Source organism: Dicentrarchus labrax, unplaced genomic scaffold, assembly GCF_905237075.1.
Source record: "Dicentrarchus labrax unplaced genomic scaffold, dlabrax2021, whole genome shotgun sequence".
NCBI classification, from domain to species: Eukaryota; Metazoa; Chordata; class Actinopteri; family Moronidae; genus Dicentrarchus; species Dicentrarchus labrax.
In genome coordinates, this window is record NW_026136722.1 from 284991 (window position 1) to 308921 (window position 23931).

General features: G+C 42.2%; 3 protein-coding genes across 5 annotated transcripts; 2 read left to right on the plus strand and 1 right to left on the minus strand.

Moving 5' to 3' along the window:
• The first annotated feature begins 691 nt into the window (after positions 1–691).
• On the plus strand, positions 692–9389 carry LOC127355882 (MICAL-like protein 1). 2 transcript variants are annotated; one of them, XM_051387150.1, is made up of 15 exons: positions 692–1338; positions 1876–1924; positions 2104–2245; positions 2861–2940; positions 3032–3174; positions 3510–4135; positions 4286–4328; positions 5269–5857; positions 6061–6183; positions 7146–7272; positions 7377–7467; positions 7554–7627; positions 7918–8032; positions 8124–8170; positions 8310–9389. In XM_051387150.1, the coding sequence occupies exons 1-15, from the start codon at positions 1196–1198 to the stop codon at positions 8435–8437; spliced, it is 2520 nt and encodes an 839-aa protein (XP_051243110.1). In that variant the 5' UTR covers positions 692–1195; the 3' UTR covers positions 8438–9389. The 2 variants fall into 2 exon arrangements, with proteins under 2 accessions (XP_051243110.1, XP_051243111.1); XM_051387151.1 differs by having other exon boundaries at positions 693–1338; positions 5323–5857.
• Positions 9390–9453: 64 nt separating this feature from the next.
• polr2f (RNA polymerase II, I and III subunit F) lies at positions 9454–11782 on the plus strand. Its single transcript, XM_051387155.1, has 5 exons — positions 9454–9625; positions 9792–9861; positions 10006–10136; positions 10951–11022; positions 11188–11782. The coding sequence occupies exons 1-5, from the start codon at positions 9606–9608 to the stop codon at positions 11276–11278; spliced, it is 384 nt and encodes a 127-aa protein (XP_051243115.1). The 5' UTR covers positions 9454–9605; the 3' UTR covers positions 11279–11782.
• A 2842-nt stretch (positions 11783–14624) lies between these two features.
• On the minus strand, positions 14625–23770 carry sox10 (SRY-box transcription factor 10). Of its 2 annotated transcripts, none has more exons than XM_051388465.1 (4): positions 23605–23770; positions 20140–21025; positions 17841–18097; positions 14625–17688 (listed from the first exon to the last, which is right to left on the minus strand). In XM_051388465.1, exons 2-4 carry the CDS (start codon positions 20571–20573, stop codon positions 16895–16897), a joined length of 1485 nt encoding a protein of 494 aa, XP_051244425.1. In that variant the 5' UTR covers positions 20574–21025; positions 23605–23770; the 3' UTR covers positions 14625–16894. The 2 variants fall into 2 exon arrangements, with proteins under 2 accessions (XP_051244425.1, XP_051244426.1); XM_051388466.1 differs by lacking the exon at positions 23605–23770 and adding an exon at positions 21110–21474.
• Between the last annotated feature and the right edge of the window lie 161 nt (positions 23771–23931).

Below are 23931 nucleotides of genomic sequence, written 5' to 3' on the forward strand. Positions count from 1 at the left end.
AGCATTTTAGCCACAACTGAGATTATAATGTGTAACTCTGAATGGGGATAACCACTCTGGTTCATCGATGTCTATGATCGGACAGACAGATCGGAAGTAAAATTCCTTCAAAATCAAAGCAGACCATAGGCTGGCGTGGCCTCATATAGATATGTATCTATATATCTATATATAGATATATGAAGAATAATATTTGAGACAAAGGACACTTTCTGTGACAGTTTTATCACAAAACAGGTCGTATTTCATCTCCTTGTTTTTGTGTTATGTTTGCTGAGAGTTAAAGCTGATGTAGTTTTATTTTACTTTTAGTACTTTTAGTAAAATAATGTCTTACTTTACGGGCGACCAACAAAACCTCCCGGAAAGGACAAGTGGATGTGTTTTCTGGACTAAACAACATAATATTGCAGCCTGAAACGGAATAAACAACATTAAAAAAAAGACATATTTGTTTACACCAGGAGATCTGTCCATTCACTAAAATGCGTCAAATACCTGTTTTAACATCAAATTTGATATAAAAAAAAAAAGAATATACTGTCTTTGACTGTCATGCAGTAGAGAGAAAAAGTATGTCAAGTCTGCATCCGACAAATAAACCTGTAACCAGAGACCTTCCTTTCCTAATTATAGAGGAGCAGCGGCTCTGTGTCTCCCTCCAGCGGCAGCTATTGTGAACTTCACTGACTGTGGAGCACAACAAGGAGGACCACGGGCAACTAACGGGATTTGATTTAAATTTACACCACTTCTATCACATCGACCACGACTGATCGGAGCCTCGCGGGCGTTTGGACGACGGCTCACCGGAAGCTCGTCGGTGGTTTGTGGTGAAAAGTGACATTGTGTCGCCTCTGAGAGAAAAACCGTTCGGGACTCAAGTTGAGGCTGCAGACACTAGAGCATGTGAAATCTCTTTACATGCGCAGACACCTTTTACTTCACAAAGAAAACACAACAGGAGGGAACACATAACTTCCTTCCTGCCGCTGCTGCACCAACCCGTTGCACAAAGTTTGTGGCCGCAGCTTTTTCTGCACAACAAGAAAAGGTAGACAGGGCCAGTAGATGCTCGCTTCCTGTTTCCTCCTCAGAACCCCCGAACCTGCCCAGCTCTATCTGATCTCCTCTGACTTATAAAGTTAGAGGAGATCATGTTCACCCTGCCCGCGTGTCAAATCTCACACAAGAAATGGCATCACTGAAGGATTTACTGGAGTGGTGCCGCGTGGCGTGCGCCTGTTACCCCAACGTGGACATAAAGAACATGTCAACCTCATTCAGAGATGGACTTGCCTTTTGTGCCCTCATCCACAAGCACCGGCCCGACCTGATGTAAGTAGACCAGTAGTTTCATAGAGGCTGTGTTGGCTGTGCAGAGTCATGCTCGGCCAGTGAGGTGCATTATTCCCTTAGTGGATTGATCTGCAGGTGCATGACTAACAGTTATAAACACATTGTCTGTTTCTGGGGTCCTGTCCTCAGATTTAAAGTGAGTCTCTTTGACTGGGGGCTGCTCCAGATTGACTAACGTGCTGTGTAATCTGGAGGAGAGGAGGATGTGCACACTGTGTCTAACACTAATCTGCTCTCCTTCGCTTAATCTCCCTCCGTCTCTCTGCTCAACCTTTTCTTGTCCACTTTAATGGGATTATTAGTTGGTTTGTCTTTACCTGGTACATACAGCGGTTGAACCAGAGTCATCTCATCTAATCTCTGATCTTGGACTGCACTTTGCTGGTGCAGGGCTTTGTGTCTATGGGAGTCTCTGGTTAACCACCGTTCAACAATAAGCAACTGTTCTGTTTGTTTGTTTGTTTGTCTTTTCATCATCAGTTAATCAATCTCTCAATTTTCCTCACCTTGCTGCAGAGATTTCAGCTCCCTCTCCAAAGATAATGTTTATCAAAATAACAAACTGGTGAGTCATTTCCTCCTATGTTTGCACACAAACCACAATGCAAGCCTGTCTGTCTCAACTCTGGGTTTTGTTTACTATTACTAACACGAAAGACTGTGAACAAAAAAAAACAAAAAACGTATCTAATAATGCAGCTCCCTTTTTCACAGTAGTCCGCCTTTTAATTCTCTGGTCTGCAGGCTTTTGAGATTGCAGAGACGAAGCTGGGCATCCCTGCACTGCTGGACCCAAACGACATGGTTTGCACCAAGGCGCCTGATTGTTTGAGCGTCATCACCTACCTCGCTCAGTACTACTCCTTCTTCAGCAGGAAGTCTTATGGTGTGTTGTGCAGAATCTGTCTTTTCTGTGTAATAGCTAGCTAGCATATACCTGCAGCAAAACAGCAAGCAGAGGTTTATTGTCTTGCTCGAAGGCACTTTGTCAAGGTACATGATTAATGAAGGACACTAACAGGTTCCCAGGGTTATGTCTGTGGTGGCCTGCTTTATTATTAGGGCTGCACGCTATGGTTAAAGAATCGTGTTGCTATTATTATGACAGATATTGCAACTGTGATGTGATTCACAATTAGTATGGAAATGATCATTTTTGCATCACAAATTACATTTTCACTGAAAACCTGTTAAAATCATGATGATGGGACATTTGTTGGAGTCTGTACCAAACAAACTTGATTTCTTACATCTGGAGAACAAGATTTGTAGGCCAGGGTATCTCTGCAGCACAACAGTCCTTCATAATAATGATTCAAATCACACGTTTTAACTTCATCAAAAAATTGCAGCTCCTGCGATTTGGATATTGCACTTGGCCATACTTTATTATCAGTATTTTGCGCTACTTTACTCTTCACATCATGGGAATGAAATCTTTAGACACACCTCCTTTTTGTTTGCCAAACATTTTTTTGCATATCTTCTCTTGACTTTGCAGCAGGTCTTGCCAGTTTGAGGTCATCCCATGTTACTGTCTTAAACAAGAGTAAAGCTCCTGATGGTCTGAAACCCTGGAAGGTAATTGCTCGCAGTCATTTCTACGCACACACACTCCCCATGTGAACACGCCTGTTCTTAGTCTGAGTCGCTGGTTTCTCTTCTCTTTCAGAGCTCGACTGATCTCGAAACAAGTGGAGACGTGCGTTTATCCAACAAAGGGCCCCGGACGGTGTGTAGTTTGTGTTTTAAGCCTGTGCACCTCATCCAGAGACACTGGATTGACGGGAAGGTCTACCATCGCAGCTGTTTCAGGTAACAGCGCCGTTCACAAGGTAACGGCTGCTTTTTTTGCTGTTGCTTCTATATTTATCCAGACTGTGTGTAGATCTGGTTGAGACGGACTGCAGTTCACACAGAAGAATGCGTTTCAAATGTGTTTCAAGTGACCACTGTGATCATCTGACATACTCATGTGTGATTATATGGTTATAGCTGAAGAAATCTGTATCTGTGCACGGCCATTAGCTCAAGTAGAAAACAGTTTTTAAGTTTTCGATATCAGTGCAGGTCAGTTATGGGCTTAACGTTTTCTTTTTTTATGTATTAAGGATGTTTTTACAGCAACACATTTCTTGCTTGTCTTTCAGGTGCAGAGTGTGCCACAGCAGTCTCTTACCAGGGTCTTACTCAAGGGGAAGTGAGGCTGGCTCCTTGATTTGCACTCACCATAAAAAAGACAGTAAAAGTACTTTTGTTTCCCTCAATCAGCGAATCGGATCTACAGAGAATCGGCCCAAATGTAAGTTTCAGACAGGTTATTTTTCTCTGGGGGGATCAGCTATCACCAGCGTCCCTCATTACACTAAGAAAACAGAGTCACAGGGCAGATTGGTTTGTAAAACAGCAGAGACAGAGGGGAAGGAAAGGCAGGAGAGGAGCAGAGAGGTGAAAGACCGACAAAATGGAGACTACACTGTTGGACTGAGGAGTGTTGTAAAAAAGCCAGCGCTTCCTCATCTTCCCCCACCCGGTGATAAAGACAGCACCGTCGAAGGAGCTGGAAAAGCTGGACCTGCACCCGTTCTGGCAGACTGCAAGATACAGCAGGGATCGACTCAAGAGCACTCTGAGCTCTCTTCATCTTCTGCAGGAGTGACAGAAGGTATTAGTCGCCCGGTTCCAGCACCCAGGAGAACGTTAGACTCCTCTGTAGTCCCCGTTCCTGCACCCAGGACCAAAACCTCCCAGACAATGAACAGCTCCCCCGCTGCAGGTAAACAGGCACTATATTGTTTTGCTGTTGGTATTTATTCGTCTGTATGTTGATGATGAGGGAGATTTGTGAAGCCATTTCTCTCTCTCTCTCTCTCTCTCTCTCTCTCTCTCTCTCTCTCTCTCTCTCTCTCTCTCTCTCTCTGCGCAGACAATTCCAACCAGAACAAATGTCCACCCAGTTCATCTCACGTGTAAGTGTAGAGGAAGAGTCTTTGGGACAAAACTCAAACTCTGTCCTGTATTTCTCTTGAATAGTTTGTGGTTCAATCTTTTTTCTTTGACTCACTCTTTAACTTACAGCTACACATCTATTGTATATATTGACAATAATAAGAAAGAGTTTATGAACATTTTACTATATCCCATATACAGAATTACCAAAAATCTAAATACAACTTAAAATCCAAATTGCTGGCAGAATCTCAAATGTCACATTAAAGGAGCTTTATTAAATGGAGCATTTATTTTATTACCAAGGACAGCGTACATTAATCAATTTCTGGAAGTGTTAGCCAGCTGGCTAATTTTCAATAGCAGTCCTTGAGCGAGGTATTTTTAACACCAATGAGATGATGCTGGTTTAAATTTACAGACAGAAGACAGCAACAGCAATAAAGTAAGCATTCTCAAGAATCAGCCGTGCAGGGCAACAGGAAGCAGCTAGTACAGTAATGCAGCTACTCATTTAGCCAATCCAAGCAACACACAGCCAGCAATACTGATTATAACCACTTTGTGACACATGCAGAGCAGCAATAAGACATTCATAAAATATCATATATCATAATTTTGAGCTTGATATAAATATTAAAAGATGTAGTCATGAGTTAGTAAAATGGTGACATCATAGATCACACATAAGCCATACAGTAAGACCATATAGAAACAGAAGTGCATACCACATTGTTGATAAAGCACTAGTAAATATGTCATACATACCCAAGCCAGACAAAGCTGACAATGCAGAAACTGGACAATGGACATGGGAGAAGTTAGCAGCAAGTTAGTCAGAATTAAAAACAATAATAAAAAGTTAGCAATGCATTTTGTAGATTTAAAAAGGAGCTGGAGCTGTAAGGAGTTTCATAGTGTAATAATAATAATATAGGAAATAATGACTTATTTCCTCAGACGGCCTTCTTCACTTGTGGAGTCTCAGATCACCTCTTGTTGTTCTGTTCGTAGCACCAGCCCAACCCGTAGTAGCCCGAAAGTGAGCACCAACCATCCCTGGCTGGCCATCGTCCACCCCGGACCCTGGACACAGCTGCCTCCCGCTCCAGCTCCAGTTCCCACTCCTCGATCCAAATCTGTCTCTAACCTGCAGAGGTCATGGTACAGACCCAAAGTGCCTGCTCCCAATCCATTTGGAGAGGATGTGGATGAGGATACCCAGGAAGAGGGCAGTAAACCTGAGCTATCAGACCGAACAGAGCCCTCACTGGCAGATGTTCCTTCAGGAAATTGTGTCAGTCTTAGCGGAGCTACTAACACAGCGGGCGCTTCCAGTGAAGCAGTTAGTAGTCAAATTGGTATAGCAGATTTGGATGAAAGTGGAAACACGGGAGGTTCACTACAAGATGTTACAGCACAGAGTCACCTTTTACCCAGGAGTCTCTCTGTGCCAGCTATCACGTCTGCTTCCTGTCAGAGATCCTTTTTGCCTGATGACATGACAGAGGCTAATGAATGTGATCCTGACACACCATGTCAAAGTAAGGTATGAAAAAAGATAATGGCTTACTGTTCATAATGAAATATAATATGATGTTTACTTCTGCAGTCACAGACTCAGATGTTTTTCTGGAACACTCATGCTCTGTAAACATACACTGCACATCAGGTTCAGCAGGTTTCACATCAGTCACATTCATATAAAGTATAAACTGCCTTACGTATTTTTCATATTCTTTCCTTTTTTAGCTGGCCTGCAAAGAGAATCCTTTTGATCGAAAACCTGGAATTCCCAGATCAAAAACTTTTCAGTCCCTCCAATCACAACGGGCCCAGGCCCCTGGACATGGCTTCCCACTCATCAAGAGGAAGGTACAGTGGCTGGATGTAGAACTCAAAAGGAATTAAAGAAATTTGTATTATGATTACACAACACAAGGTTGAATAACAAAATGAGAGTTTACAGTTCTACACGCATAGAAAAAGATAATTCAATTCAATAAAAACCATAGAAAATAAAATAAGAAAATATATATTTATACATATATACAAACACGTATACCCAGGAAATAATTCTACTGTGCATCTTTTGAATTTGCATCTGGTTGAATGTAGACAGCAGCAACAACATAGTGTTGATGATAATAGTTTCATCTTCACATAAAAAGAAACAGGACCCATCCACTTTGACTGCATTTCAGTATCAAGCATCATTGATGGAAACAGTGAGTCAGCTCTGAACACGGTCCGACCAGTCGAGTGTTGATCCTGGATGATGATGGAGCAGGTCTCTGTAAAGATGTAGGCAAAACAGGCTCTCATTACCTGTTATCTGTCCAGCCTGATCACGATGAACGTAAACCATTTCTGTCGGTTTCACCAATGAGCCAAAAACAGATAAAAACAAAAACGAGAAGTTTTGAAGGAGCTTCAGTGTCTTAATGTACAGCTGTTGCTGTAGTCCGTCAATCATCTTTCAATGATCAGAAATAAAGCTGAAAAAATACATGTTAAAACAAAAATTTAGCAAGTTTGAAGAATACATGCACAGCTGTAACTAACAATAGAATAAATAAATGTTTATAGTAATTGATGTGTTTATTGTTCTAAATGCACATTTCTGCCCCCAAAAGTAAAAATCTGAACAACTTTTAGATTTGTCTTTAAGCTTGATAGAAGGATTACATTATTAAGTTGACACTGATTATTTTAAGATAAGATTAGATAGATAACTTAGCCTTCATCACAAGGTTCAGTCATTACAATTATTGTAAATTCATACTTGGTTTTACAGAAATTAGGTTGTAGAGTTATAGTTATATGTTGCTTTACAGGTGCAGACAGACCAGAATATTTGTACAGAAGGGCTGCAGGTGGAGATGAGAGAACTGGAGAAACATCTGGAGGTGCTGGAACAAAGAGGAGTCGAACTGGAGAAGAACCTGAGAGACTGCAAGAATGGTTCACTAAATTGTTCTTACTGGTTTTAGACAAAACTGTTTACTAACCGTGTAATAGAGATGTTTATATCTGATACAGCTCTGATCCTTCTTATTTAATTACAGATAAAGAGGGGGAACAAATGCTAATGGAGTGGTTATCTCTTATCCATGAGAGACATGTCCTGGTGCGCAGGGATACAGAGCTGGTTTATCTGTAAGTAGACTGGACCAGGACAATGATTTTGCTCTGATAATGAGTTGTATGTGCCATTATTCTTCATCTCCAGTGTTTTTTCCCAGGGCGAAGCAGCAGAAGTTGGAGGAGAGACAGGCAGACGTGGAGTACGAGCTCAGATGTCTCCTCAATAAACCAGGTAAGTGGGTTTTACTGTTTGCATCACATTTGCAGCTAAATAACTAATATTCATTTCATTGATCTATTAACTTGAATCAGGGACCCATATGATCATATAATCAAAGGACCAACATTTCTAGTCCCAGAGGTTAAAATGATCCGGTTCTGTGAGTTTTGCCTTCTGGTCAGATCATTTGTGTGAATAACACATAGAACAGAAATCTCACTGGATGCAGTTTGCTGAATGTGGTGAATGTGATGCCGTGCTTTGTTTTATTAAATGTTGCGCACCGTCGTCTTCACATTCAGAGAGCGACTGGAGTCAGGAGGATCGATGTCAAGAGAAGCAGCTGATGGAGGAGCTGGTCGCCATCATCGAACAGAGGAACCAAATCATCAGCAGCTTGGATCAGGACAGGCAGAGGTGCACAGAAAAAAAACCAACACATGTTCATGTTCATGTTCATAGATTTTTATTTTGAAATGTGTAAATGCAACTTTGTGTTTCTGATTAGGGAAAGGGAAGAAGATATGCTTTTGGAAGCCATGATGAAGAACAAAGGTAAGAAAACCTTCTTAGAAATAGCATCTTTCATATTATTGGGTGTCTTCTCCTGTCCACGTTTCCTCTTTATAACAGACTTGCTTACAAAAACTGTTGAACATGTTTCACTGCATGTACCTGTGATATCTCTCCTCAGAGCTCCAGAAAGAAGGACTTAAAGAGCTGAAGAAGTCAAAAGGAAAGTTTAAGCCGACCAAGGTTTTTAAGATGCTGAACCATAAAGCTGCAGAGAGCACCAAAGACTCCACGGACAAAAAGAACTGAAGTACCATCACGACTGCAGAAACTCTCACTGACAACAAACTCGTTTTAACTTTGAGATGATGAAGATGATAAAAGTATTGATCATAATATGAAACGGTTTATTAATTTTACGTTCAAGAGCACTTGGGTAGCATAGAAGAAATGAATCATTTGCAGTTCAGCATTATCGAACACATTTTCTGCTCCATGTTTAATCACTTGCCCTCTCTCCCATATGCAATCCATATTTATGTTTTTTATTTTATTACATACTTCTTTTAGTTTAAGTATGTAATAAATATTTATTTGACAACATTTTTTGTCTTGTCTGTGGAGAAGGATTGTATATAATATGATTAAACAACTTTTATTGTGAATAATATTTCATTATTGGTTTTTTTTATGGTAGTTATCTACTATGCTGGTAAAGGTGCATTTGAAGTCACTCAAAACAGATAAACACAGCTTGTCCTGAGTTGTTTGAGTAAGAACATTCACACACATAATTTCCAATATCAGTTTTATTGTTCCTGCTCTAATGTTGTGGTTTTAAGTTAGAAAATGGAAATCCTTAAAGAGCTGAACACAGTGATGCAATAACTTTTATCTGGCTGTAACCTCCCTCTATGTGGAATTGTTATGCAGGATTTGTGCCTCTTGAGTTATTCCTGTCTTGTTTTTCTCCAGAGAGTCTGTTAACTACAGAAAGAGTATTTTCTTTAAAGGCACTTAATTTAGAGTCAAAGTTGAGGAATTCTCTTCAAGGAGTCCTGGTTTGTTTTTGACAGATAGTCCAAATAAACTTAAAGAATTAAATGCATCAGTAATACACGGAAATGTCATGGTATTCTTAAAAGAAAAAACATTTTGTAGGTCCTCCGCACATTTAACACAAGCAAGTGTGTCACTGTTTTTTTAAGTTTGTAAGCCAAATGAAGTAACAATGAAATAAACTAATGAAATTTGACTAGTATCACAGTCGTTTATTTTAATGTCGTTTTAACTTTGCTCTACACCTTGTGCGGTACAAGCGGAACGAAAATACGATGTTGTTCTTCAGCAGCCGGAATATCTCCTGACGGACCAAACAACCGGAAGTGGAGCGTCCTCAACGTTCATGTGGACAACAAAAAGTGTCTCTCTGAATTGTAACACTAAGGATTCACCTACACGGGCTTCAAAATAAAACATGTCGGACAACGAAGATAAGTAAGTCACGACACTGAGCTACAGCGTAACGTTACATTAAAGGCTCTCTAACGTTAGCACAGCGTGGGCTAACGGCAGAGCTAACCAATGTTAACTAACTGTTCACTTCTTAAAGATGGTGGAGCTCTTTTCATTGTGATAACTGAATCAATGTCCACATGTGTAGCTTCGACGACGGAGATTTTGATGATGCCGAAGAGGACGAGGGGTTAGATGACCTGGAAAACGCGGAAGATGTAAGTTGACAGTGTCAGTGGACGACAGATAACCGGCTGTTCTTGAGCCTGTGTGTTCACCTTCTCCTCTGCTGTGTGATCTTGTGTTATGGTCCATTTATATTTGATACGTTCAACCCTGTTGTTGCTGCCTCTCGTGAGCAGGAGGACCGGGAGAACGTGCAGATCCTGCCGGCTGGAGAGGGACAGCAGGCCAACCAGAAGAGGATCACAACACCGTACATGACTAAATATGAGAGGGCCAGGGTGCTGGGCACACGAGCTCTTCAGATAGCGTGAGTGTGCTTTTTTTCTTTTTCACTTCATGCATGAGGGTGATCTCATTCAGCTTGTTGTTTTTCTTTAGAAGAGTCACTGCAAATGAATACCAAGTTGTTCTGAGGGATCACTTTTATCCTACAAAAAACCAAAAAAAGTTTTAAAAAAAAAAAAAATTAAAAATTACTGGCATTCATCGCTAATCTTGCCAGCCAGTTGAACACGATGGGGTTTTTGATGTGTTAAGACAACGCGCAGTGGTGGCCCAACACCTTACTAAGAGACTTAATGTTGACTAATTTGTCGCCCGTCTGATGATAGATGATGATTGTGATTTTGAGTGCATTGGCAACCATTCAAAAACTATGACAGCTTGACAACTCAGATATCAGGGAACAACAGGGAACTTGGGGGGTCCTAATATTGTTTTTTGTTTCTTTCTGTAGTCTCATCATCAGTCATAGTGCAATAGCCTAATGTCGAGTTGACTATGCATGAGGGTGATCTCATTCACTTTAATAAAGGTACTGGCATTCATGCTATTCTTGCGTAGCGGTCAGAATCAGATATCAGGAAAACAAACTGTCCGTAGTCCCACCCCCCTTCCCACCCCGGTGTTTAAAAAATTATTTTTTTTTTTTTAAAAAAGGGGGTGTGAGTCAGTCAGTCCTCTCTTCATGCAGACACGATCACCCCCCAAAAGCAACGGTATAGTTTGCACACTGAGTAAAACCACTAGATTCAAATGAAACTCTATATCAGTTAGCCTCTGCCTCTTACATATTGACTGTAATTCAGTGTTTACTGTACCTGTCTGTCTGTTTCCAACAGGATGTGCGCTCCAGTCATGGTGGAGCTGGAGGGAGAAACAGACCCCTTGCAAATAGCTATGAAAGAGCTAAAGTAAGTGATCATTTTATGGTTTGAATGATCAGCAATGCTGTATGAAATTCTATCATGGCTACATCTTTTAGTTTGTGTTTGTCGTTATTTAAGTAGGTCAGCATCCTGTGCTGTAGAGTCGCTCTGTACTTCCCAGTGTCTTACTGTGATTGTCCCCTCAAACAGGAGCAGGAAGATCCCCATCATCATCCGCAGGTACCTTCCTGATGGAAGTTATGAGGACTGGGGCTGTGATGAGCTCATCATAACCGATTAAATTACCCACTCTGCACTGACAATATATGCTGGTTCACACCCCCAACCGTCTCAGGTCAGTCAGCTGCACAAACCCAGAAGATTCCTAAAACAGCTGCGATTATCACCCACCTGTTCATAACTCAATTTGATCCACCACATCATGTGACTCTGCCAGTCCATGATATTTGAATACCTGGGATGTACTGAACAGACACTAGAAGGCTCAGTAAAATCAAAAGAGTGTTTATAATCCTGTGAACTTGTTATGTTCTCAGTTTCATTGTGCTGTTGCATGCAAAGCAACTCCTGGTTAAATTCAGAATCTATTGTACTTCTTTTTTTATTCTTTTTTTTACAGCTGCATTATAACTTAGAGCCACAAGGGGGAAATGTAACTTAGCTCAAAAATGTACTACAAAATAATCCTGTGTTGTAATTATTCCATTTGTTGTTTCGAAGGAGAGAGGTGATTAGTGTAAAAGAACAGTTTTATTGTTATTAATAAACTCTTTTGTATAAATCACCATGTCTCATTCACAATAACAACTATGAGCCATTTGAGATGTTTGTAGTGAGTTTGAAGCTGCGTTACTAAGGGTTAATATCCCTGTCACAGAGATTTAACAGTATAATTATGCAATAAGCCACTTACACCTGAACGAGTGGGAAGTTCAGCTAAATTCAAGGAATTTCAAGAGTGTCCTTGCAGCGTGTTATATCGATACATCATATTTCAGGCTTAGAAGTAAATAAGTTATTCCTAAAAAATAAATAAAAATTTCTGTGTGAGATTTCTTGAAAAAGGCCCATTCCTCTGATAAATCCGTCACACCCGACATGTTCTAAGCAAGGAGAGAAGTCCCAAATCCATCCACACCCCCCCCGTCTTTGATGACTAGTATGGGAGTCTGAAAGATTCTCATCTGGCTTAATGTTCCGTAACTCTACTAAAGAGATGAGGCAGGTTAACTCCTGCAGCTGATGGAGAAGTGTTGTAACTGTCATGATGAGCTCTGTGTCCCCCCCCTTCCCCCATACAAACACATACGCACAAAGCAGCCAAACAGTCCCTGTATTGTTCAGTGAAAATGGGTTGTTGCCCAGCAGAACGAGGGTCGGTGCACGCTGCAAGATAGAGGGGGCTGGAAGTTCGTGAGAAAGAGAGGATTAACGGCTTTGTTGTAGAAGGAGCAGTATGATGATACTACCACTATTATATGTTCAGTGTGTGTGTGTGTGTGTGTGTATATAATCACATGTTTATAATAAAGACATCCTACTTAATAAAAATGGGGAATAAAACAGCCAAGAAACAAGCTTTATGACGAAGCAGTGCGTTTTCCGGTGGTGAAAGTAAAGCCAAGAGATGTTAAGGTGTGTACTGTTGTATTCTCATCTATCTCTTTAACTATCAGGGAGAAGCCAGAGTGTACTGGTGTCTATAATTGTGCTAGCTGCAGTCATGTTATTCATTTCTGGGAAGAAATTTGCCTTAATCTGTGAGTCTTTTGATTGGAGGAGACTGCGCCTCAGGGTGACGCTGCACTCCTTTCGTAGGCAGGAGGGAGGGGGCGGCCCATGTGACACTCAGCAGCACCAGCCACAGTGAGGCCACCAGCAGGTCGTCCTCAACCGAGCTGAGGGCTCAACTAATATCTTCTGACTACTTCTCATTACTCTTTACCACTTTATTTGCTTGTCTTCTTATCTGTATTATTATGTCTTTCTTTATGGTTCTCTTATCTCTCTGTTTTTAGTTGTTTCACCCTCTCCTGCTCACCCAGTTTTAGAGAACGCTGATCATCATGCAAACTTATTACTGGAATCTGATCTGTTTATCTTTGTTGTGCTCTGACAATTTCCCATTAACCCTGTTATTGCACGGTACTTGGACTAAATAGTATACCATTCCTAGTATTTGTTTACTGGCTTTATAGATTGGATTATTGGATAAAGTGATGATGAATTATGTTAATTCTTCATTATTTCACAGATTGTCATTCTAACAAGAGACGCTGCTTGACTCCAACTTTTTTTTGAGACCAGAAACATCTAACTGTGTCTTTGATATGTTTACCAACCAGGCCAGAGGAGATTAATTTTTGTAATGCAGTTTAATGTATGGACTGGACTTTTCTTCTAATCATTGCAAACCCTTTGTTAAATGTTTTCTCACCGTCTCCCTCAGCAAAATGTCTCTCAATGTGTTCAGCGTTTTGCACTTACACAGCCACACTTTCGCCCCAGTTCCGTGGACTTTTAGTGATTTCTGTCTCTCATCATTGATGTGAACCTATACAGGACCTATACTGCTTAACAGAATGAGACGATGAGTGTTCTGCAATACAATAATAGTTAGATTGCTGCAGTTCTCAATGTATGTTGAGCTGGTAGCTCCATCGACTGAAATGGAAGGTCACACATCAGCCGCACTCCTACCTGTTCCTGGGTCTGCTGCTCTTGGCTGACGTCTACTTAAACAGTTTGGTGCTCAGAATGCACTTAAACAGATAAATAACTCTACCTACGTTTTCTATCTGGTTAACTCTCTTACCTTTTAGAATGTTTTAATCCCACAGCTCCAACCTGAAAAAAGTTTTTTTTTTTTTTTTTTTTTTTTTTTTTGGGGGGTTTAGTGGATGGGGTGAGTGTGGGGGGATAAGAGGAGGAGGGTGAGTAGAGGGGGTGGCAGGGTCTATGTGCAGAGAGAGTATGAGAGTCCCTTTGTATCCCGGTGAAGCTACAGGCCAGGCAGTTATGGGTAAGGCTCTCTCATTGCCCTGTTTCCCTCCTCCCCAAGCTCCCCTTCAATGGCCCTCTTTGTCTTTCCAAAGTATCACACAGCCGATTAAAGAGAGGGAATTAGGAGTCAGGCTTAACCCGTAACACAGAGAAACACACATGCACATTATAACAAAGTTGAAATATGCATATAGGCATGCATAACCAATCGTACCCCCATCTGGGGCTGGATTAGTTCAAGTTCAAGGAAGCTTTCAGTTGCGGTAATCAGCTACAAACTACAGTACATGAATGTGGATCTGATGACACTCCTGCTACTGTTGTAACACATCACCCCCGCACTCCAACACACTCCCTGCTGATCACTCATGTTCAGCTCACCTCCGCTAATGGCCGGTTGTAGATTGCTGCACACAGCTAAAGGGAATTATCCGTTAGCTGAACAGATTGGCTGGATGCCACAAAGACGTGCTTTTTGTTGAGTTCATAATAATCAAATTAGTTGTTTGAAAATGTCAGTTTGTTAGTACACTGTAGTTATTATTCAGACTATGATGTTTATTGATAGATGGTTATTTCTATAATTTCTTCCATCGTAAAAAGAAATGTTTCAAGAGGCAGGCTTGTATTAAAGCAGAAATAATAGAGCTTTATTTCAAGTGAGAGTAAAAGATCATTAGTCATTATCACATGTTCAGGCTGTCGCTCCTGCTGTTATTTGGAGGTTGCGTTGCTGTGTTGTGCTGGCAACAAGTTATACAACAATGGAAAATATGAAATACTAAAATGGCAGTAACAGTCAAAAGTTTTCTTCATAATGGAGAGAAACCGATAACAGCGCACACAAACATAAAACAAATATAAATAAGAAATGTAAAATCATAGCAACATTACAGATATTTTATACATAGCAACAAGGATGTAAAATGAACTCTTATGCTGGAGGTAAATGGTTAAATAGATGTGGACCAGTAATTAAAACAAGCAGTGCTGCATGCATATGGTTTGGATCCGTGTCCAATAGTGATAAAGAATATTTAAGTGATATACATGAAAACAAAGAATAGTTACATGTGGAAAAACAGTGGACCATAAAGAGAGATGAGAAATCAGAAAGAAAGACAGAATATAAAAAAACAGATGAACTAATAGTCAAAAAGCTGGGAAAGACACAAACATGATTTAACATAAAATAAAGGTTGTTGCTTCTCTGTTTCCTGTGTGAGTAGCTGGTATTATTAAAGACAAGGCACATTTTATGTTTAATATTCGGCTGTGTTAAAACATTATCTCCTGGAAGCTTCACTTACTCAATCTCTGGCAACTGTTTCTCAGTATTGGCATCTCCTACATTGAAACTGCCCCAGAACTAATGTTGTTTTTTTAAGTTAAACAACTACAATCAAAAGATCTGACATTTCACATTGAATACTGTTCTATATACACATTTTGAATAACGCACAAAGGAAAAGGTAGGCAGTGGTGCAGACTTTCAGTGGAGATAATAATGGCAAAAAGCATTTGACAGCATTAATACAGTCAATTGTTAAAACGATGAATGCTTCTATCATGTATTTTATGACACACTGCGACCATCGTCAATGAAAAGCCATTATCTAAGTATAAATATGTCTGTTATCATGAATGTTCTTCATGAATACGTCAAATACTAATGAAAATCATCACACTCATCAGTGCCATTGTGAAAAAGGCAAAAGTAGCTTTTGACACCAATACGTTTTAAAGTAATTTACAAGAAGTCACATTGGAAAAATGCTGACAGCTAGGAGAAAACCAATTAACAACAAAATGTAAGGTAGTTTTGAGTGTCACGTTGGGAGAAACATCTATACAATCTGTTTCTTCTTTACAAGTTTTGGTCTCAAAACTTTGGTCATTTCACAAATATCTCAAATCTGTATGCATCAATATACGCACATTTGCAGTTTCAAGTACATAGTATAAACTATCCTGATAATAGTCAGTCATCATGAAAACTGTTTTTTGACTAAATATACATTTAACTTAACAAAACCTCAACATGGTTTTATGGCATTTGTCTTCCACTTATGTCCATTGTGTGTACAAAAGGCATTTTAAGTCAACACAGCATAATAATTTGAATGAAATAGGCACAAATGTGCCTCAAAAAAACCCAACAGAATGCTATCAGTATTTGTTGTATTGATTTCCAAAAGCAATACAAAACTAATATCTGTTTGATAAAAGGTCAGTCTTGCCTGAGAAGTGAATGGGCCACAGCTAAGTAGTTTGGCACTCCATTCTTCTGGTACAAAAAAAATCCCATTTCATATAAAATGAATTTGGCTCCCTCTCAGTCACACCCTTCACAACACAGATCAAGGTATTGCTGATTCTTAATGTGTACCATCGTCCCTGTTGCTACTGACCCCTTGTGGCTTGTGGGAGAGGGATGAAGACTTCAATGTGTCTCCTCTGATACACATGGACTCACCAAACTGACAGGGACATGGTCCTTTACCACTTTATGAACGCTGTCACCAGAGGCCTCGCTGCTGTAAATCTAACCTGGAACTCTGCGGTGGTGGTAGGTGGGTGTTTTTCCTCTGCGCCATGAAAGTTATACATTCTCTGACTGCTACACTGTGTGCCCCAAATAAACAACCATGTTTCAAAAGCACCACCCTCCAAGCTCATCCTTGAGCTGTGATGGCATTTCTGCCTCCGGGCAAGAGCAGAACGGGGTTTCTCCCTTCCTGCTTCCCCAGCCGACTCCCCCGGTGCCTGCCCACTCCCCCCGGGCCAGACCACTTTCACCATTGCTACCACCAACACTACTGCTGTTGATGCTGCTCATTGGGTCTGACATGGGGGCTGAACCTGCACCAGTGCCCTCTGGTCTCGTTGTCTGTCATGGTCGCGACAGTGTTGTGTAGACGGGCTGTTCCCAGTGTGTGGGGCTGTGTGACTGCGGTACATTGGCAGGGTCACTGATGGCAGTGTACAGGGGCCTCTGGGAGGGCCCCATGTAAGAGAAGGCAGAGTACAACCCCGAGGCCTGGCTGGAGTGAGCGTAATATGACCCTGTGGCCTGGTGGTCAGCGTATTCAGCAAACTGAGCCCTGGAGGCCAGTGAGGGGAAGGCCGAACTGTAGTGAGGAAGGCTGAGGGGAGTGTAGGTGACGTGGGAACCAGCTGAGACTGCCTCTGCGAAGTGACCCCCAGCACCTCCGGCCTCGCTCTTGATCTGGGCCTTAGAGGGATCTGAGCCCAGAGGGGAGCCATGATGTTGCTGAGGCTGCTGCTGCTGCTTGGAGAGCCAGGCTGCTGAGTGTCCACTGGCCGCTGCCAGAGCTGAGGAGATGCCGTAAGTGTACGGAGAGGCTGGAGAAGCTGTTGCAGCTGCACTTGTCCCAGCGCTGTGCCCAACCCCCGGGTGCCCATTGGGGGGAAGGTACTGGTCAAACTCATTGACATCAAAAGGTTCCATGTTGACCATCACCTCGTGGCTCATCTCACCAATGTCCACATTACCAAAGTCAATGTGAGGTTTCCCAGATCCCGGAGCTCCTGAGCTTCCCTCTGCTCCCATTGTGCCACGGGAGCCCCCATTCCCAGGACCCTCCCGTTTTCCATCACCTGCCTTACCAGACTGAGGTTCGGTCTTGGGAGTGGTAGGAGGTGTGGGAGGACTGTGACTCTGACCTGTAGAGACACAAGAAAACATGTAGTTACAGTAATTTTCTTGACAGATTCAAATAATTATCTGTGTGCCACTGCAGCTGTATCCAGACTAATCTAACAGTGTGACAGGGAAACAGTGTCAATGGGGTAGTGGGTGGGAGCCGGCAGCCCACCTGCAGGGTGGTGCACATCTGAAAGAGGGGACCGAGCTCCCCCACTGTGGACCACTTCCAGGTGGAGGCCCTTGTAGTGGGGCTGGCCGGCCTCACCCTCCGAATGGCCATCCGCCTCACTTCCTGATCCGGAACCAGGTTTTCCATTTTTGCGGCGTCGTGGCTGGTATTTGTAGTCAGGATAGTCCCTCTTGTGCTGCTTCCTCAGCCTCTCTGCCTCCTCGATAAAGGGTCGTTTGTCGCTCTCATTAAGAAGCCTTGGATAAAAAGAAAACATGTTAACAGGTTCGTTCAAGGTATGAAGAACAGATGGAATGTTTCACCACTCAACCAGAATTAGGCCACTGTGGGTTTTTTCAGGGCAAATGTTAATAGTAATAGGGAAATGGTAGTCATCTGAGAACATCTGTGTTACCGGTAACATGAATCCTAAAAAATGCACATTAAGTCTTCAAGGCTTAATATTCTGGAGGAAGTCAAGAATCTGGATTAATGGCCATGAAAGACAACACACAGTATATGGGTCAAAATTATCACAGATAACAGTGTTACATTCAGCAACATACTTTCCAGTAATAAGTTTGATCCATTTTTAGTGCACATTAATACATTATGCTTCACTCAATTTGCACAGCTGCATCTAATGTCATGCCTGCGAGGAGCTTTTGACTGCCGGACAGTAATGAAATAACACAGGCCAAACATGCATCCTGTCTGCAACCATGAAACTGAGCTCCTTCTTACTACTGCTAGCAGGAATGGCATGAGAAACCCCTGACCTCCCTCAGCCTCGCCGTTCATCGTGTTTCTCGGCCAATTAACCAATCATGCCTGAGCCCAAGGTCAAGTCTTCATCTAATTATTGCTCAGTCCCCACAAGGTTAATGAATTTAACCTTTTTGGCCATCTTGTCAGTGAATAGTGAGTGTTCTGTTTGAGAAAAAAGAAACTGAATGGATGGTCTGAAAGAACCTTAAACTTAAAGACCTGCAGGGGTCCTGTGATCAAGAGGCAGCCGTGTTGACATATAAGACCCAGTATACGTTTTTTTCGGAGGCTAACCGTAAAGATTCACTTTACTCTGGCTGACCAGGGAATATTAGCAATATCAGACCACAACTTACATAAATGTGTAAACAAGCCAATATATTAAGTAAGAGCAGGGGGAGTTTAAAATATGAATTTCACATTAAAATAATATGGGAAATCTTGCAATACTTAAAGTTGAAACCCCTCTGTTTCCCTCAGGAGCCATTTACTCCTGCAGCTACATGGCCAGTAATTAAACAGTGTATGAAATAAGCCTGGATTCAGGAACATGTGGCCATGGCACACTCACAGTTACGACATACAAATGCTTCTCAGCTGGTGAACTGTGTCCAAAAGTGGGCAGCGAGACAATGTGGCAGAGTTTTAGGGCAACCATCCATGTCTCCTAAAAATCCCAATCATATGCAGCACAACTCTGCAAATACATTCAGCAGAAAACATAATTCCACAGATCAGATGAGGGAATGTTGTCTTAAGACATTTTCTCATGAACAAGGTCACAATTATGTCCCTGTTCTTGAGAAAAAAAACATTGACTTAAACCAAATTGTCCAGGGAAAAAAGGTAGAAGCTTGTTGCATAATTATCATAATTAAAGAGAAAAGATCCTAGATAAAATATAATAAAGCAGAGGTGTCTGCGTGTTCACAATAATGTACAGTGTGCTTTAACTGTTATATCTGTAGAATACACATGTACACCTACATTGCCCTTGTTTTCTTATTATCAGCATCTATGTGAGCAAACCAACAAAGGAAAATTATATAAAAATGAAATTATGGGGACTTACATACAGTAAGTCCGCATACACAATACAGGATGCAACATATCAGTGTGTTGAGGTGATACTTCTTCGCTAGCCAGACCTTAGAAAACAATGTTGTTGTTCAGAACTACTTTGTTTTACCCAGTTGCGTTTACTCCTGTAGCTTGACCATGATGCTGACCTTTGTCCTATCCTAATCTAGAGCTATTTCCCATAATCCCAGAGTTAAAAAAATAAACTCTGACCTTTATCTAGAACTGTGATGTTCCAGCAAATGTTTTTCATAAAAGCTAAAGAATTATCCTGAACATTTTTATTTAATGTTGCTCTGTTAAAATAAAGTCAAAGTGATGGACTATCAACCAACAACCTCTGCTGTCTACATGTCGCAGCTGTGTGCTTGAGCATAATCGGAACATCACCGTGATTTGACAATGGGCGGACTGTCAGCCCTGAACTATCCACATAAAGTGGCCTCCTCACCTCCAGAGCTTCCCCAGGGTCTTGCTGAGCTCCGCGTTGTGCAGGTGCGGGTGCTGGTCGGCCAGTTTCCTCCGCGCCGCCTGCGCCCACACCATGAAGGCGTTCATTGGCCTCTTCACGTGCGGCTTGTTCTTGCTCCCGGAGTTTACGCGCACGGGCATGGGCACGAGGGTCCAGTCATAGCAGTTGAGCACCTGGCTCACCGCCTCACGGATTCCTGCGGGGAATCGGTCGTCCTCATCATCAGATTTGACGGAGGAGCCGCCCGCCACCGTGTCGTCCAGACCCGCCAGCTGCGGCTGCTGCTGCCCGTGGAGAGGCGAGTCCCCCCCGCCAGCCGCACCGGAGGAGTGGACCGGTGACAGGGAGCGACTGTCGTCCGACATCCCGGGACTGAGCTCAACCTCCGATAAGCTATTCTCCTCTCTGGACATCTTCCTACACACACACACACACACACACACACACACACACAAACACACACACACACACAAGCCTCCAGGTGCGCCGAGGATGCGAGGCCCTGTTCCTAAATGCCTATCTCTACCTGTCGGGTCCTTGTTGCTGTTTATCCCTACAGTGACGCACGGAGTGTCGGCTGACTGCGGTCTGATCTGTCTCTCTGGCCTCCTCTGTAAGTTATAATATAAACTGCCAGTCTGTCTCTACTCTCAGCCTCCGTTGCAAAACTCTGTGAGGGTTCCACATTAAAGTTCTTTCCATCCGCGTTGTTGGTATCATAGGCGGCTCAGTGCGCACCTTGGACCCCAGTTTACCTGCTAATGCACAACGGTCTGCGCCAAACTCACCCGGTCTCACTTCCCTCCTCACTTCCCCTTCACTCTCTCCTCCGTTTGTCCCACGATTGAAATCCAACAGCGAGGACCTGAAACAGCAGAGAGATGAGGAGCGTCAGATCAACAGGCCGGAGGAAGAGTGACAGTCCAACAACACCTGTAGGCCCACTCACTGCATGCCCACGGAGGAGGTACTGATCATGCCAAGTCAGGGCCTCACTATGGGGGAAATGTGTGTTTGATTTTGCACAGTTTCTTTCTCACACTAATAAAACCTATAAGACTGGCCCTGAAAAGATTGCCCCACCCTAATTTTCCCCAACAAAAATCATTTGGGCCATGGGCTCACATGGGCCCCCTCCAGCCATGTGAGAAGTGCGTCATGTGATGAGTATTGACAACATTTTCATGGAAGGCAAGACTACGATGGTTTCATCATTCATATTCATGAGAAAGAAAGATTTGCCATAATAGTACAGAATCGTAGAGTCTTTTATCCTTAAAGTGGGAAATAAGTAGGCCTTTATAGCTGCTGTGGCCTATAGCGCAGTGCCTGGACCCCCCCACCCCCCCGCCCCAAACAAGCTACTGTTTAAGGTTTTGCAGTTATTCCAAGCTCCCCGGAGAGAAAGTGTTGGAATGATATGAGGCCGCAGCAGCACAGACCTTGGATTTATACTCTGCAGTTCTTGGATAAACATGGCCTGGCGCTGGAAATATAAACCCCGAGTGCGTGCGTGTCAGTACGCGTGTGTGAATTAGACACAGTCTGTTTGTTGAACAGGGCCAGGTCTATCGGCGGGACCAAAAATGTGTCCTTGTTTTGAACATTAAATCAACACCCTGCCTCGAACTTTACGTCCTAAATCAGCGAACTTCCTGTGAACCAACAACCCACAGCCCGCCGGTTTGTTTTCTGCTCCGGTGTCACATTGCAGGGACATTTGTGATCTCGCTCACGTCTAGTGACATTATGAAATAGCTTGTCAGTTTAACAGAACGTGTGTTCATAGGTTAAGTGGGGGAATATAGCCACACTTAACACTCTGCTTACCTCACCTTTACATGTGAGAAAAAGTGTTCACCACTTCTTTTTAACGTTTAGCCTAAACTGATGCTGCTCATTTCTGGGGCCTACTTTTTCTGATCATCATTTTAAAAATGAAGCATTTGGCTCTGTTGGCTGATTGCAGAGAGGCTCTTTTGGCGTGGCCTTTAATTAACATCAGAGTGGATGTCAGCGATCGTATCAGTGTCCAGTTAGATGGTCATGTAAAGCTTCGCCATCTGTCCACGGCGCATTAATAATGATATTCGCCTGCCACCTGGTCTGAAGGCCAATTCACAGACTGTCATCGCGCCTCGAACGCGCCCCCGCAGCAGAGACACAATGCGTAAACATCGTGCGTAATAAGGCACCAAATGCTTCGTTGCGCACGTGTTGCTTGTGTTTGCACGACACTCTCTCGCTCCTAATGTCCAATGAAATAAAGGAAAGGGGGATGACTGAGAATATTTCCCCTTCCTCACTGACCGCATTCATTCTAAAGTTTATTATTTCTTTAGCCTCAGATTAGGAACAAACAAACGAATGATGAACTCAACAGAGAGTAGTCTCCACTGGGCACCAGTCTGCGGCAACAACTGTCATTTGATTTATTATCCGATAATATATAATATATAAATCATGCTTGTTATTAATTTACATTACTGGGCACATTTACTGTGCGTAATGAATCTCGGCTATGTGAACTCATTACCGCCGCTCGACTTGCCAGTAAGTTGGCCTTAATTTGCTTGTTTTTTTCAATTAGTTTCACAATAGCTTATATTTACAGTGTCCTCTGGTCCACACAGCTCCAGAATAACAGTAAATATAGGACAAACAGGCACACGAGGTAGTTAAACCAGGAGCACTCTAATCTAACAAGGAAAAATACATATAAATAAATTGTTTAGACTTTTCCCACGAATTCCATGTCTAGGATAAGGCTACTTTGTCAGTTATGTCCGTTTACAGTTCCTTTAGTCTCTTGAAACTTATAAAAACTCCTTTCTTTGATAAACAGTTTGAAAAAAAAAAGATTTTATTAGTATATAAAACTCTCAGTTAGTCGAATAGAAAAAGCTAGAATTTTAAATTACATGTCAAGATAAGAAGTCCAAACAAACGATGATCAACGATGTATAAAAACCAAGCCCAGAAACCAGTTTAAAACAGAAGCACTTTTTGCGCTGATACAATAATCTATCATTACAAGATTCACCATGAGAGTTATTAAGTTTATGATCATCACCCTGGATAAAAAGTGTGTGAAATGTTCTCAAAGCTCATACCACACTGTTTTTGATGCTGATAATTCATTTTATGACATTATTATTAGATGGTTCTACAAGTAAAATGGCTGAAATGTCCCAAATGTTAGATTATTAAAGTTTCACAACGAACAAATCAGTCATTTTTGGACCAGTATAGAACCACAGTCCTCGCTCACGAATCCTAAAAGAGTTGTTAATAATCATCATGCAACTATTAATATTTCATCTCAAAATCTGAGTCGGGATTCCTCTCTGTGATTCCGACGAGAAGAAATAAATGAAATCGCAGAGTGGGAGCAGCCACCACCAGCAGCAGAGAGGAAAGAGTTGGAAATGCTAAGCGCCTTACTTCAGTAATGAGAAAAGGAGGTCGCCGGTTTAGCACGAGAATCCGTGAGTTCCCGAGTTTCCAATGTGACGCTCGCTCCCCAGCCCCCTCGCTCGCGCTGCCCGAGTATGAATGCCTGCTCTGTGTGTCGGTACCGGGGCTTAAAGAGCTCCTTGTATGAGGCTGAGAGGAAAAAAATAAAAAGATACTGGGGGGGACAAGTCTTAAAGGAGCAGTAGAACTGCACAGATGAAGACTCGGAGAGCCCTGATTGGTTGAAGTAATAGTTTTACTCTCTCTCTCTCTCTCTCTCTCTCTCTCTCTCTCTCTCTCTCTCTCTCCCTCTCT